Genomic DNA, 15,419 nt, shown 5'->3' with positions numbered 1-15,419 from the left:
CTGTCTACAACATAAGTAATTGTATTCCAAGGCTAAGGCTCTATAAGGACAGTGAGCCATGAGAAGGCCCTACTAGTGACAATTGTAACACACAACGCCCAATCCTCTCAACCCAATGTAGGAGGGAGGAAACCAACTCCCTATCACAACCAATAGAACCTTCTGAACTAATTGTTGCTGACACAAGAAATAAGAAGCCCTAGAATATGGAATGCTATGGAACTACAGCCAATATGGAAGTTGGATACTATCCAAACATGATAGAGTCTCACCTTGAACATAGTGGCAACTAAACTCCTCAATACCATAAGCCTTATAACAGGCATCTTCCAATGTACAAGGCTGAAAAAAGATAAACCTAACATTGAACACCTGACATCAGCCCGTTAAGGAACCAGCTCACAAAGACCTATTCTTCCCCCAAGCCAGACCTCGTGGTATAGTCCTCAAAACAATATATATACTTGGAAAAACAGGAAATTGACTAACACACATTCATATGTTGTTTATGCATATTATTACCATGGAAACAAGGAAATATATTTCCCCTATAGGTCTCTGTCTTATGCCCTTATCGAGTGAATTGAAAAGGATCCATATAGCCATCCCCACTTGGTGGGACTTAAGGCTTGTTATTGTTGTTGTTTGTTGTTTAGGTCTCTTAGTCCATATGTTGGTTGGGGATAAACCATAGGACTCCCTATTGCACACCACCTTTCGCACCACCTTTCGCCAAAACTCTTGGTACCCTTGACTAATTTCATGCTAGTAAATACAACACTATGGAGTATGGACATCAAACATCTGAAAAAATGAGAGTAATCCTTCAATTGGACGACCCAATTGCTAAAGGTATTTGAATCCAATCATCAAAGGTAGCAAAATTAGCATTCACTCACTGAGTGACGTCAATAAATCATAAATAGCATGAGGATGTCTAGGTACCTATCCTGGTCAAAGTCAAATCAAGGATGCCCATGATTCCTATCAAGACCAAACTCAACATCGTAAACATACTCATCTCATATCAAGATGTGCTCAATGAATCTCAAGGTGGGAAGGTTGCCCAATGGGGGAATAGCCCATGTAGGCAAAATGCTCTAATAGAGCCTAATGATCAAACAGAGCCCAAAATCCCAGGTTGGTGAGCAACAAACTCAATTGAATGTGACAACATGATAAGCGGGAACAAACAAGTGGCTAGATGACACAGGTGCCTCACTCTCAAAATCCAAGTGCTTCTTTTTTTAGTTTTTTTTCCAGTCACAGGCTACATTCTATTCAAGAGCGTTTGAAATTGTTTGATTGCATTTCATAAGATGGTCACCTTGAGGGTGAGCATATTATTTTTAAAGACAAACACTGAGGTGAGGCTCGATGGGGATCATGGGTGCCGTCGTTGGCCTTGTTGGAAGGATTATGGGACATTTCAAAAAGGGTGTAGGCTTAGACGTGTTGTGTATGCCAAAGGGGTACAGAGGAACAGAAAGGAATTAAGGATTAAAAGCAACTAATGTAAATGCAGAGGGGAAGCAACTAGTGAAAGCAATTTAAAAACAGCTTGCAAACCATGGTGGTTGAGAAGATAAAGAGGTGTTTGGAACAACACTGACTGTTAAAAGGAAAAGGTTAGAAACTGAATAGTCATTTTGAAATCAGACCTGAAGACAATGTAAGTCTACTAACCAATAGAACACTAAACTACCCTATCGATGAGCAGAGATGATACTAGGTTTCATGCAATTTCCACAAAAGGTGGCAAAGTGATTGGCACATCATTTGACAGTCCTGATAGAACAGCAGCTGTAGATGGTAAATTGGGTGGATCAATGGTGATGCCAGCAAGGTAGCTAGGTGGCAAGAAAATGATGGATAGTGGCAAGGGCGAACAAATCAAACTGTTAACTTCTTTTTCACACTGAACTGTCACTTTTTCTGTACTGGAATCCCTTTTTTATCCAAATTTGTAATTGTGAACTTGCGAACAATGATCACAAAGGGAAAGGGAAGTTTCAATCAGAAAGAACGAGATGAAAAGGAAAAAAAACAAAGTCAGGCTTTTGCTCTGATGTCACTTGACATAGCACAATGGAGAGAAGAAAAGAGCAGGGGAGAAAAGATAATATAGGGAAGAGAAACTAGGGTTTAATAATCGTCAACAGTGTCTAAAAACAAGTGTAAAGCCACCAAAAACCCACAACTAAATAGAGCTGAAATATAATCTAAGTATAAATTACATCTGTCGAACATTTGCATCAGACAGATGCATGTATGCAATGATCTCCATCAATCCCTCCCTGTACTCCCCCATTGGCAATTGTACCCAAGTGCTCCTTTATCTCCCTCCTGCTTCTTGATTTTGACACAGAAAGTTGGCGCTACCACCAGCCACACCAACTCCTCCAATGAATCTCTACTTCTGCCAGAATGGGTCTGCCACACAGAAAAAATCGTAAGAAATGCAAAAAGAGGTATCATTCACCCAGTAGAGAAGAATTTGAACCACAACTTAACTTTTAATTTGGAGACATCCATTGGAAAGAAGCCACCACACGACTCTCCTATCTTCTAGAAGATAACTTGGATTCGAGAACCAGTACGTGGGTCAAATCTCTTACCATTTGAGGCCTTCCCTGTAAGTTCCAAGCATTGGGTGCCACCAGTCCTACATTAAATTAATTCCATCACATACCAAGTGCCTATTCAAGACAAGCTCTGCTTCCTTCTGCAAGAGAAACATAATCAAGGAAAGTGAGCCATTCATGTTAAACACGTTCACAAGTCTTTGAGCCCCAAAAGCTGTCTGGACACTCTTGCCTCTTTCCTCTGCTGGGCATAATCCCCACCCTTTATGGCTCCAAACAAGAGCTTTTTCAGGTCAACCTCCTTTGAGTTTGAGGTCCTAAGCTCAATGACACTGCTGCCTCCCTGCAATGAGAGATCCAAGAATGTTCCAAAATGATTCAATGTTGTTAGAATAGCTGATGGAGGCTGTTCCTTTTCATAGTAGAACTCTCTTTCTCATTCCTAAGTCTGCCCTAGGGCATATATTGGCCACCCTAATTACTAGCTGTTTGGAATTGCTGGTGCAATTTACTGTATCTCTTCCTCATTCTGCTGTCCAAACCCCATCTTCAATTTCATTTAAACTAATTTCAAATGACTATAATCCAGATGCAGAATCTCCTCATTGAGGGGAGAGAGGATGTGTATGCCTGAAGGCCTGATAAGAGATATTGCATTTGGTAGGAGAAAATTATACAGTACACAAGGCAACCTGCAAAAATTGTCAGGTTTTAAGAATAATTTTGATCTAACTTAAATAAACTCCATAAGTACCCACATATCTCAACACCAAACATGCACATACCCTAAGACGGGTAAAATCCTGACCCTTCCTATGGGGAGTCAAGAGATCATCCACTGGACAAGCTCATGTTTTTTCATTAAAAAAAAATGATAAAGCAATGTTTATTCCCTCAATTTCTCTTTCCTCCAATTATTTTTATTTTCTGTTCCATATCCCATCCATTTCATCCACCCTCCTCATTCTCATTCACCAATGCATGCATTAAATAACCTTCTTGATAGATTTCTATGACAAGTTGTCTCTGAACGGAAGGGAAATCCTTAGTCCCTGTGCTTGAGATATCATATTTATAGTTCTCTATGCCTATAGAATATGTCAAACATTTTACAAAAACACCCTTGATACCATTTCACAGAGGAGAACAATTAGACTGCTTCTAAAGAGCTTTTGGAAGGGCATTAAAGTGGGAACTCTGTATGATATGAAAATTTTTCTATGATCAGAATTTGAATAATTATTTTAAGTAACAATCTAGAAAGTAAAGTTCTGGTATCGAAGGGTATTCACCAAGAGAATGCATCTATTTATTGCTTGATTTATATCCTAACATTTTACCCAAATAGTGTCATGGAAGTTTATCACACAAACATTTCTGAACTACATGCTCCAATGCATGTTTGAACAATCACCAAGTATTTCCTCAATTTTTTTATGATCTCTACTCACAATGCAGTGAGCCATTAGGCTTCAATGTATCAATACTGAGATGAACAATTTTTCTTAACAGTTTAGAACTCAACAGCATCTGCCAGGAACTTGCCATCTTTCTTGATTAATCAAAATCAAAATTCAGAATCTCCCCTGTCGGATGAAATCCTCAAGATTACTACATTGATTTGGAACTCAAAAATTCAAATTTCAAAGACCTGCGAGTAACAGACACAAATTTGACAAATGGATAGAAATTAATGAAGAAACTAATTCAACTAATCTTCCTGCTCACACAATGCGTACGCTTACTCTATCATCTACACATATTAACCAGAAAAAAGAAAACCCCCAGAGCTCCATTACTCCAAATCCACAACATAATTGTTTGACCCTCTTGAATATGTGAAAAATCAGAATCTGAGCCTTTCCAAGATCCAACTCTGTAATCTAGTTTGTGGGTATTTTCTTCTAGTGAAAAAATGTGTCTTCAAACTAACAACCAACAAATCAATTAATCTTCCTGCTCGCACAATGCACCAGTTAAGTCTATCATCTGATTCAGCTACATATTAACCAGCAAAAAGAAACCTCCCTGAGCTCCAGTACTCCAAATCCACAACCTCACTGTTTGATCCTCTTAAATAGGCTAAAAAACAGAATCAAAGCCTTTCTGAGCTCCAACTCAAAAATCTAGTTAGTGGGTATTTTCTTGCAGTAAAAAAACTGTCCTCAAACTAACAACTAACAAAACAATTAATCTTCCTGCTCACGCAACACACAGGCTTATTCTATCATCTGCATATTAACCAGAAAAAACTTCCCTGAGCTCCAGTACTCCAAATCTACAACCTCGTTGCTTGAACCTCATGAATATGCTAAAAAGCATAATCAAAGCCTTTCTGAGCTCCAACTCAAAAATCTAGTTTGCCGGTATTTTCTCGTAGTCAAAAACTTGTCTCAAATTGACCAACTAACAAGTAAATTCATTTTCCTGCGCACACAATGCACAGGCTTACTCTTATCATCTACATATTAACCAGCAAAAAGAAACGTCCTCGAGCCCCATTACTCCAATTACACAACCTCGTCGTTTGATCCTCTTAAATACGACAAAAAGAAGAATCAAAGCCTTTCTAAGTTCCAACTCTACAATCTAATTTGTGGGTATTTTCTTCTTGTCAAAAATTTGCCTCCAAACTACAACAAACAAGTCAATAACTCTTCAAGCATAGCATTCAATGGGAATCAGACTACAACCTAAGCAAACAAAAATGCAGGTTCAAAATCAGAACCCCTAAATAGTTCAACACGCATGTTTCCATCAGAACCCAACAAAAAATTAAGAAGAAGATTGGGGAAAAATGATAAGCCCTGAATCATCGACAAATAAAACCCAAGCAACCACTATCATCTCCACGAAAAAACGACGACTTAGGGGGTTAGATAGAGCTCACCTTCCTGGAGGAGCCATCGGAGAGTAGCCCGGAAAGCGTACGGACACGAATTGCAGCGTCGAGGAGACCGGAAGTGCGAATTTTTCGGGCTGAAGGACTGAGGCACTCAGTGTGGCCCGACGAACAAGGAGTTTAAAGCGATGGCGAGAAAGGATTGAATGCGCCGGGAGCACCGTAGTCCCGCCTTAAATGCGTGTAAATTTGGACAGTCTGCCACGTGTTAAACGTTGAGTGGTGACAGCGCTATTCCGTGACCACTGGGATTCTTCTCCTTATGCCTAGTGTCTAGTGCCAACGAAATCCAAATACAGAAGGGAGTTAAATTTGAAAATGCAGTCGTTAAAAGGACCCACAAAGATTTGCACACAAATGTTCCAGCGACTTTGCCAACCTGGAATTATTTAATTTATTTAATAACCATATTAATAATTATTCATATAATTTAATAATTTATCATTGCGTTAATTTGGAGTCCGGGATATCAGCGCAACGCATGGCCGTCATGTTGTTTTTTGTTTTCAAGTAGATTTGAGATGCTTAAATTATCGAGGGTCTTGCAAAGTTTGTGTGATTGTGGTGGTCATGAGGTAGATTTGTAATAAAAATATAGACATTTGGTTATGAAAATGTTTAGAATGTAATTAGTATTATTAAGCCCAATGTAGCCCCCGCCATTTCAAAACCCTATTTTTGGGTTTTAAAGTTTTTGGTCTTTGTTTACTTTCTTATTCTTTGTTTAGTCATTTATTTAGCATTATTTTTTAGTTTTACTGACTTACATAATTTATTTTAACTCAAAAAAATGATTTTGTATTTTTGTAAAGCAAAAGGCAAACCCTAGACCACCTTTTCTCCTTTCCTATTCCCCATCCCCATGTTGCCATGCCTATCTATGTGAAGGAACTAGAATCGTGAAGTTGTGAGGCGTGAAAAATACCTAGAGTATAAATTGCAAAGAGTTCTATACTATTGTAATTTATGAAGCTAAAGTCGTGAAGGTTGCAACCTACATTTGAATTTTGTCCCCTAGGAATGTCATTCCAATAGTGAAAATTAAGAATAAATATTCATTGTCTATTCCTTGTTATGGATCATAAAATTTTTCATATTATTACTTACTTTACAGTGACAACATATTTTTGAGTAATTATCAAAGTCTTATATTGTTAGTGTCATCACAAGCCTATGAATAACAATTGAATAAAAAAAAATTATATGTTAATTTAGAAGAAGCCTTGCAAAGTCAATTAGGTAGAAGAAAACAATAGAATGAGTCTCAAAAACATTGAAATCGTCCAAAAGAAATCAATGATTCAACAAAATAGGGAGAAACACACACACACACACACAATCCAAAAGTTAGATAAATTCTAAGTTCATTACCATAATTATAAAAAAAAAAAAGTATGGTCACTACAGATTCGAGTATTGGTATTATTGTCATAATTAGAGGGAGCATCACATGAAGGTTACAGAATGTGACAATGAAAACTGATAAACCCTATTGTTGACTTGCTAGGGGTAAAGGAAGAACATTAAAACCAATGAATCCTTTATACATTTTGTAGCAATCACAATACCCAAAAAAAAAAAAAAGACATTTTTTTAGTTAGTATTTGATAAAAGATAATCACCATTTAAGTAATGGTGCATATTCTGAGGAGGTGCACAAAGATGACACCATCATTTAGATAAGTTGTTATAATTGCTATTTTTTTGGTGAGGAAAAAATCTCCAGAACGTTAAAGATGAACCCAAAAATTTATTTTTCTTTTAGTTTGTGTTTTGTGTCTTCATCATAATTCATTGACCATGAGGTAATGGAGTTTGTACTATAAGTATTGTACAGAAAGCACTAGTAACAGACATAACCTAAACGAGACCCGACATTAAATTTAGCATTAACTTATGTAAGATCAAAATATGAAAAGAAATCAAGGGATCCATGAAAAGGAGGTAATGCCTTTGAACTAAAGCAAGGGGTTAGCACACTAATTTTTACTCCCTAGTAACATCTCCAAAATGTGACCCCGACAATCTATAAGTAGGAAAATTAATAGGGAGGTATCCCAAATGCATATAAAAGGACCCCCTAAGGAAGGTAAGTCATCTCATCTTATCTCATTCTCACTCACTCCTTTACCATTGCGATCATATAATCCTTCTAAATTCCCTAATTTAGGCATCGGAATGACTCTCCGAAGTATACTTTGGGTCCCCTAAGTCATTTTCCTTTTATTATTGGCAGGTGATTAAAGCTGTGATTGATCGAAATTCTTCGAGATAAGTTTTGACTGCAACAGTTGGTGTCGTCTATGGGAAACTTGAAATGACTTCTTTCTAAAACTAAATTATGGCTACATCACATAATTCCAAGTTTGAACCTATTGCTAGAAATTAATCGCCCCAGTCGGTTCACTCTCCATCAGTAAACAATTTGCCAAAAAATGTGCGTTTGGACCAATTTCTAACCTTCTAAAGGGAGATGGAAGACGTGTTTAACATGATCTTACAATAGAAAAAAAAATTATAGTATATGACCCAGGGGCTGTTCAAGTAGAAACGACACCTAAGGGTAAGGCAGTGGTACCACATGAAATTATATTAAAAATTTTAGATTTAAAAAGAAACTAGAATGAGCCAATAGTGTGGGTATTAATGAGCAACTATCCCAAGAATTTGAAGAAAAATTCAAGAAAAATGATTAATTGGAAAAGCTTGTAAAAGAAGTTCACAGTCAACCCTTAATAGGGGAAACCTTAGCTAGATTTGTTGATCCCCCCTTTACTGAGGAAATAATGAAGAAGCCTCTACCCAGGAAAATTCAAGATGCCCAACATAGAAGGATATGATGGGTCGTTAAATCCCCTAGATCATCTCAACACCTTCATAATGTTGATGTAATTGCAAGGTATGCCTGATGCCATTATGTGATGAGCATTTGCAGCAACCCTAAAGGAAAATGTTAGAGCATGGTACCACACATAGAAGTCCAACTCGGTTGAGTCTTTCTTAGAGATGGAGCAATAGTTTGTGGTGCATTTCATCAATAGCCTGAAAATGGTGAAGACGTTAACCCACCTTATGAGCCTTGTTTAAGAAGAGAAAAAGACACTGAAAGAGTTCATGTGCAATTTTATCAATGCAACTTTAGAGATCGGAAATATGAACCATGGAGTAATAGTAGTCGCCTTGACAATGACTCAGCAACCTTGTGACTTCCTAAATTCCATAGGGAAGAAACCCCTAGCTGATGTGGGAGAGCTAATAGCACAGGCCCATAAATATATCAACTTAAAGGATGTTATCACCACAAAAAAGAAGCATATCATATTTTGAAGAGAAAACATACTAGAGACGTTGGTGAAATCATTAAGGAAGGAGTAAGGAAACATACCTCTAATGAAGGCTTCCCTTCTAAGTATAGAGAAAAAGTGGAAAGGAGAGGCACTATTTATAAGAGAAAAGGTGGTACAGACCATAAGGCTTCATGAGATGCAAATCATGATTAGGAAATTTACCCAAAAAATGAGCATTTCTTGGCAATATGAGCAACATCTCCAACAATCTTCTTGTAGCCTCCTTTCTTGTTCTTTGCTTCACCATGTTTTCTCAGTGCTTGCGTTCCACTCAATATGAGCCACATCTCCAATAATCTCCACATTGGCGAATATTCACCACTCAAGAGAAATATGAAAGCATGACTCGCTGCTCCACCTAGGACAGTAGATTGGGACCGCCTCCTATCTAGCACCTGGAGATGTTAACCAAGTCCAAATGATGCTTGAACTTGTTCGTGGTAAAAGAAACTCCACCTAACTGAATACCCAGCTCCTTGACCAATCTTGTAAACCACAATCCTACCTTGCCAGCCTCAGCCACTGCCATGTACTTCGACTTAGTTGTTTAAAATGGAATCACATACTGTACCCTGGACTTCCAATAAATAGGTCTTCCTTCAATAGTAAACGCATACCTTATTAAAGATCTTTTATCATTCAAGTCCCCTGCGTAGTATACATCCACAAATCTCACAACTAACGAATCACTTTATTCCTTGCTGATACATCCGACTACACTGGCATAGGAGACCTTTGACATATCCCAAATATCATCGTACGTCCTTAGGTACTAAGTGGTAGACAATTTACATTAATTCGCAAACGATGTACCAGTGACCAGTTTTGCATTAACTATGCTCAACATCTCCAACACCTTCTTCATAAAACCACCCTGAGATAACCACAATCTCCCTACAGTTCCGTCCACAAAGCCACCCTAAGATAATCCCAATCTCCATGCAATTTTATCCTTTCGAATCTCCAACCAAAGAATCTTCTTGTCCGCACCCAAAACTTTAATGTCAAACTCCTTTCTCAACAGAGTTTCTGACTAATTAACCTCAATCAAATTCTTCCCAACCATTAACAAGTTAGCAACGTAAAACAACATAAAACTACCCACTTGCATCCTATCACCTTCTTCCCCTCTGGAAGCTCTACAAATTTCCACATCTGATTCTTATGCAGTAACTTCATATCCTCCACCATAGCACTTATCCATCTATTCTTCCCTTTGCTACGCACCATATCTTGAAAAATAGTAGGAACCTTACTAGTAGTAATGAATGCATAAGACATCCGATCACCAAACTCATACTTGGGTAGTGCCTTCATAGTGCACCTGGGCCCATTATGATCTTGTTGGTCTCCCGAGCTAGAACTCTATGCAATATGAATGATGTCATCTCTGCCTTAAGTTTGTAACTCCACCTGCATCACATGCTCAATGCTGCTGCAACTTTCTGGCACCTATTTCTCTTCATCTACTTGAGTACGCAGCACCATGGCTTTATCATAAAAATCATGTCTCCACTGAGTGCCACCTTGTTTGTCGTTGGATCCTAAAGCTTGAACCCCTCTTTTTGATATGCCAAAAAGATGTACCATCTAGACTATGCAACAAAATTAGATCTCACCTCACTAGAAATGTGCATGGTTGGACCTCCAAATTCTTTCAAGTCATAGTCGTCTACCGCATAACTTGTCCAAACCTCTACAACAACTTTCCCATCTAGTCATACCCTTGGTGATCAGTTAATCGAGAAACACATCATACTCACTGGCTTTACCAAAAAGTTCCTTGCAAGCCTTGCAAATAACCTAAGATGCTGCTCGCAAAACTTCTTGAACACCAACGTACTTAGTTCCAATGTCTGACATGAGGATCTTTCTCATGGTCTGGTTTTCCACCTTAGCCACAAGTTAAACCTGGAAAACATCTCCAACTTGTGCTGCATAAAGTACCCCTAGACCTTTCGTGATAAACTCACAAGGTACATATGTCCAACTCGTGATGCTACCCTCACCGGTTCCCAAACAATACCCTCTGTTTTGTGTGTAGTTGTTTTACACATAATAGTATTACTTGACTCAGAATTTGTAGCTGCAACTCCACCTACAACTGTGGTAGCACACCTTCATTATCCCACTTTTAGACTTATAACTATCCCCGTTACAATCAAAAGTACCCAATGAAATCACATTCTTTCGTAGATCAAGTACACGTCTTACATCACATAATGTCCTTACCACACCATCATACATCTTGATTTTGATATTCTCTATTCCAATAACTTTGCAAGCAGCATCATTTCTCATTAGAACGGAACCATAACTCATCAATATGTAAGTTGTGAACGAGTCTTTGTTGGGCGTCATGTGATAAGAACATCCCGAGTCTAGTATCCAAGAATTTTTGAGGCATTCTGAACCTAATGAAATAGAAAGTATATCACCATCACTACTCCCTAAATATCCTTCTTTCACTACATTCATAGATTTTGACAAACCCTTTTGAGTTTCTGCATTCCCCTTCTTCCACTCTGGACATTCCGATTTTATTTACCCAATTTTCCTGGACTAAAAACACCAAACGCCCTTCCTCCTCCTAGACTGCGACTGAGTTTTATTATTACTTGATCCGCTCTAGAACTTACCTTTCCCACTATCTTGATTACCTTTCACCATGGGCCCTATACCTTGTGAACTCTTTTTGCTGGCCTTCTTCCTCTAATGGAACTCCAACAATGCACTCATGATATCCTCCAACTCCATGGTTTCTTTCCCCCATGTCAGAGTCGTAAGCAGATTCTCATGCAAAGGAGACGTTGGTAGGAAAAATTCAGCAGCATCAATGCTTTGTCTTCATCCTTAAACTTCATATCAACCCGTTTCGGATGGCTGATGATCTAATTGAATACGTTGATGTGTTGATTTAGATTTGAACCCTCTGTCATCTTAAGCCTGTAAAGTCTATGCTTAAGATACAAATTGTTCGATAAAGACTTGGACATATACCGGCTCTTGAGTTTCAGCCAAACTGTTGTCGACGATTCCTTATCCATAATGTGATACATCACGTCATTGACTAGACAAAGCCTGATAGTAGCCACAACCTTCGCTTCCAACTTTTTCCAACTCATGTCGTCCGTGTCTTTCGGCTTCCTTCCATACAATGCCTTCACTAGACTTTGCTGTACCAATACGTCCTTAACCCTCCTCTACCAAAGTCCAAAATTTCTCGTTTCATCAAACTTACTAATCTCGAACTTTGCGAAAGAAATCTCAGTTATTGCAACCAATAGCTCTGATACCAATTTGTTGTGTAGAGTGGCCTGAATGCCAATGCGCAACGAAAACCAACAAACCTATTTCAGAATAAGCGATGCAAGCAACCAATGATGAATATACGGAAATTACTCACAAAGAGAATAAAGGAAAGCAACTAAGAACACACGACACAAGAAATTACGTGGTAAGACAATGTGCCTACGTCCACGGGAGCAAGCGACTGATTTTTACTATCAATTGTAAAAGCTTACATCAAAGGTTACAAATATAGTTTGTACATCAACCCTATGCGCACAGAAGACTTAGAATGCCTTTAAAACACTTCTATAGAAAATTTCGAAGGAAGATCCTCCAAATCTTCCGATCTACTAATCTCCCGATTCAAAATTCGTGGTCTGTGTCGAACAATACCATTGACGCTTTTGGCACAATCATCGATGGTTTAATACTGATGCTGAATTGAACCCTGAAATCCGATTGAAACCATCGACGGTTTGATACTGAGAGCAAACTATCAATGCATTTTTTGACCTAACCGTCGATAATTTCTTCTTGTAGCCTCCTTCCTTATTCTTTGTTTCACTATGCTTTTCCAACGCATGCGTTTCACTCAATATGAGCCATATCTCCAACAATCTTATAAGGACCACTTATGAGGTAGTAAGAAATAGGCACTGCTTGGTAAAAATTGACCCATTTAATGAGCACAACTTATGAGACCCAAAACTTCCATCCAATGAGCACCGCTTATTAGGTAGCAAGAGATAGGCATTACTAGATGAAGTACATGCCCATATGATGAGCACTGCTCATGAGGCCCAAAAATGTCCATTTGATGAGCACATTATGAGGAAAAAATACCCTCCCAAATTGACGCCAACTCTCTCTCTCTCTCTCTCTCTCTCTCTCTCTCTCTCCTCCATCCCTCCCTCTCCCTCTCTAGATTATTTCTTCATCAGTAAGCCGAATTGAAAAAAGAACACCACCACGAGGTCCCAACTTCAATCCTTAGCAAGTTATCAAAGCGGATTTTAAGTTTTGGTTTCCTAGACACCACTCCAAGGTTAAGGTAAGAAGTACAAATTATGTCAGTTATTTTAAGAATTCACCCAATTAAATCATGGTATATAATTACTGGAATATTGTATGTAGATTTCTGAGTAATTTTATGGGTATGAAAATTATGGTTTATTTATTAAATTGTAGTATTTGATTAAATTAGATTTCTAGAAATATTTTGGAATTAAGTTGAACTGCAGGGATTCGATTAAATTAGATTTTTTGGGAATATTTTGGAATTAGATTAAATTGCGGGAATTTGATCATATTGGTGTTTTTAATATGTTATAAATTAAATTTAAATATGGAAAGTGGATCTTACCCGCATTTTTGTTGGAATTTAACCGATTAACGGGAGCGTGTGAGCCTAGGGATGTTAGGATAATAATTATTCCGAAATTTAGCTAATTAAGCTAAAATATATGAATACAAGGATTTGTGTGAACGCTGTAGACACTATTTTAGGATCCCTACAGGTATTTCTCCAGAAATAAGGTAAGGAGAATAGATTATGTCAAGCGTTTTTACAGAGTTAACTGCAAAAGTTATAGTATGTGATTTCATAAATAATATCTCAGTTTTCTAGGGTACATAGACATATGATATGGGAGTTTTGAAATGATATACACTTTGCGTAAGTTGGGTTAGGTTAACAAAAACCCTAGAGATATTTATATCAATATTTTCAGTAATATATTAAAGTACAGATTATCAGAGAAAATGTGTGGCATGAGTTGAATATTATGCATAAATAACTTTATCAGTTTATGGAAAAGTATATATATAGATAGAGTTATGATTTTTTTTTTTTATACAGTACCATAGTATGACAGTACTTTTTATAAAGCTACAGTGTAACTGAGTTTATACAAAGTTTTATTCAGATTTTATACAAAGATATAGTGTTTTATATAGAACTACAATACAGAGTTTTATATAGATTTTTTATACACTAATATAGTATTCTATATAGAACTATAGCGTTCCTTAAGGAACTACAGTACATATATTTATACAAAGATACATCGTTCCCTAAGTGGAACTACAACACAGATATTTTATATGGGGATACAGCATTCCTTATGGAAGTAAAGTATTGTATTTTTTTTTTATATAGAGTTATAGTGAGTTTACATAGATATAGGGCAATTCTTCTGTACATATATGCGCATTTACTTATACAGAGATGATTATTTTATACCGAGTATGCATTGAGATTCTTAATACTATTTTACCAATAGCATGATTTGAAAGAAAATTATGTAATATGAAAAGTATTTTTATAGGCATGTATACAGTTCTATATGAGTTCACAGAGTAAGAAAAAGATAGACAATGAAAGTGTATTTGAAACATTAAAACTTATGTTGCCACACACTGATAATAATCTATTCTATCTTACTAAGAGGTGTCTCACTCTTATAATTTCGCCATTTTAGGAAACCCGGGTAGACAAGCTTAGAGTTCTACAGAGTAGAGATTAAGAGTACTGTTCAGGGTAAGTAATAGTGAGACACCGTATTGTATAGGAAAGTATGTGTATGATTTTGGGATGTATATGGATGAATAGTTCTTGGGGACTTATGTATAAACAGGATGATGGTTAGAACTCTGGTATTGCTATTGGATGTATATGTATATATAGATGCTTCCGTTGAGTTGTATGGTAGTTTGAGAACTGTTATACCTGGTGCCACTCTGGGCAACCCAGGTTACTATAGTGCATTTGCCACAGGGATTATGTATAGAGTTTTACGCAAGTTATTAATTACAGTCTGGTATTAGAGTTGTTATGATGGCAGTATTGTGATTCTTGTATCACTGCAGGTTTATTTTACAGAAATATATATATATATATATATATATATATATATAAATGGTAGAAAAATGTTGGCGTTATAGTTTGGTATCGGAGCCTAGGTTGCTAGGTTCTATAAACTTTAGCAAACAACGGATAGCAATACTAGAGTATAGGAATGAATTTTGATGAGGATAAGAGATGGGTAGACTGTGATTATAGTAAGTTATTGTTGGAGGTTAAGATTGGTATTTAGGATTTTGTCTCGCAACCTGGAAGCAGGAAACTCCATGGTGGTTTCTGTGATTTTCTTGGGATGACGATTTCAGGAAAGACATAGTAAACTATTGTCGGTTCTTATTTCTAAGTGGTAAGACTGAATCTTAAATTTGGAGTAAGGACGTTAAGTTGGTAGGTCGTATAAGGATATAGTATATTTTATATAGTTCAATGAC

The 15,419-nt window shown here is 37.2% G+C and overlaps 1 protein-coding gene across 1 annotated transcript in view; it reads right to left on the bottom strand.

Moving 5' to 3' along the window:
• Nucleotides 1-5,781, bottom strand: part of LOC131154583 (alpha-crystallin domain-containing protein 22.3) — a 29,249-nt gene extending 23,468 nt beyond the window's left edge. Inside the window, exon 1 of the mRNA XM_058107452.1 lies at nt 5,476-5,781. Coding sequence (XP_057963435.1) covers nt 5,476-5,492 — 17 coding nt within the window. The 5' untranslated portion in view covers nt 5,493-5,781. The remainder of the gene's footprint in view (nt 1-5,475) is intronic.
• Nucleotides 5,782-15,419: the final 9,638 nt, after the last annotated feature.

The sequence above is a fragment of the Malania oleifera genome, chromosome 4 (assembly GCF_029873635.1).
Source record: "Malania oleifera isolate guangnan ecotype guangnan chromosome 4, ASM2987363v1, whole genome shotgun sequence".
In the NCBI taxonomy this organism is placed as follows: domain Eukaryota; kingdom Viridiplantae; phylum Streptophyta; class Magnoliopsida; order Santalales; family Ximeniaceae; genus Malania; species Malania oleifera.
The sequence above is the reverse complement of the archived record's forward strand: the minus strand, read 5'-3'. Positions and strand labels throughout refer to the sequence as shown.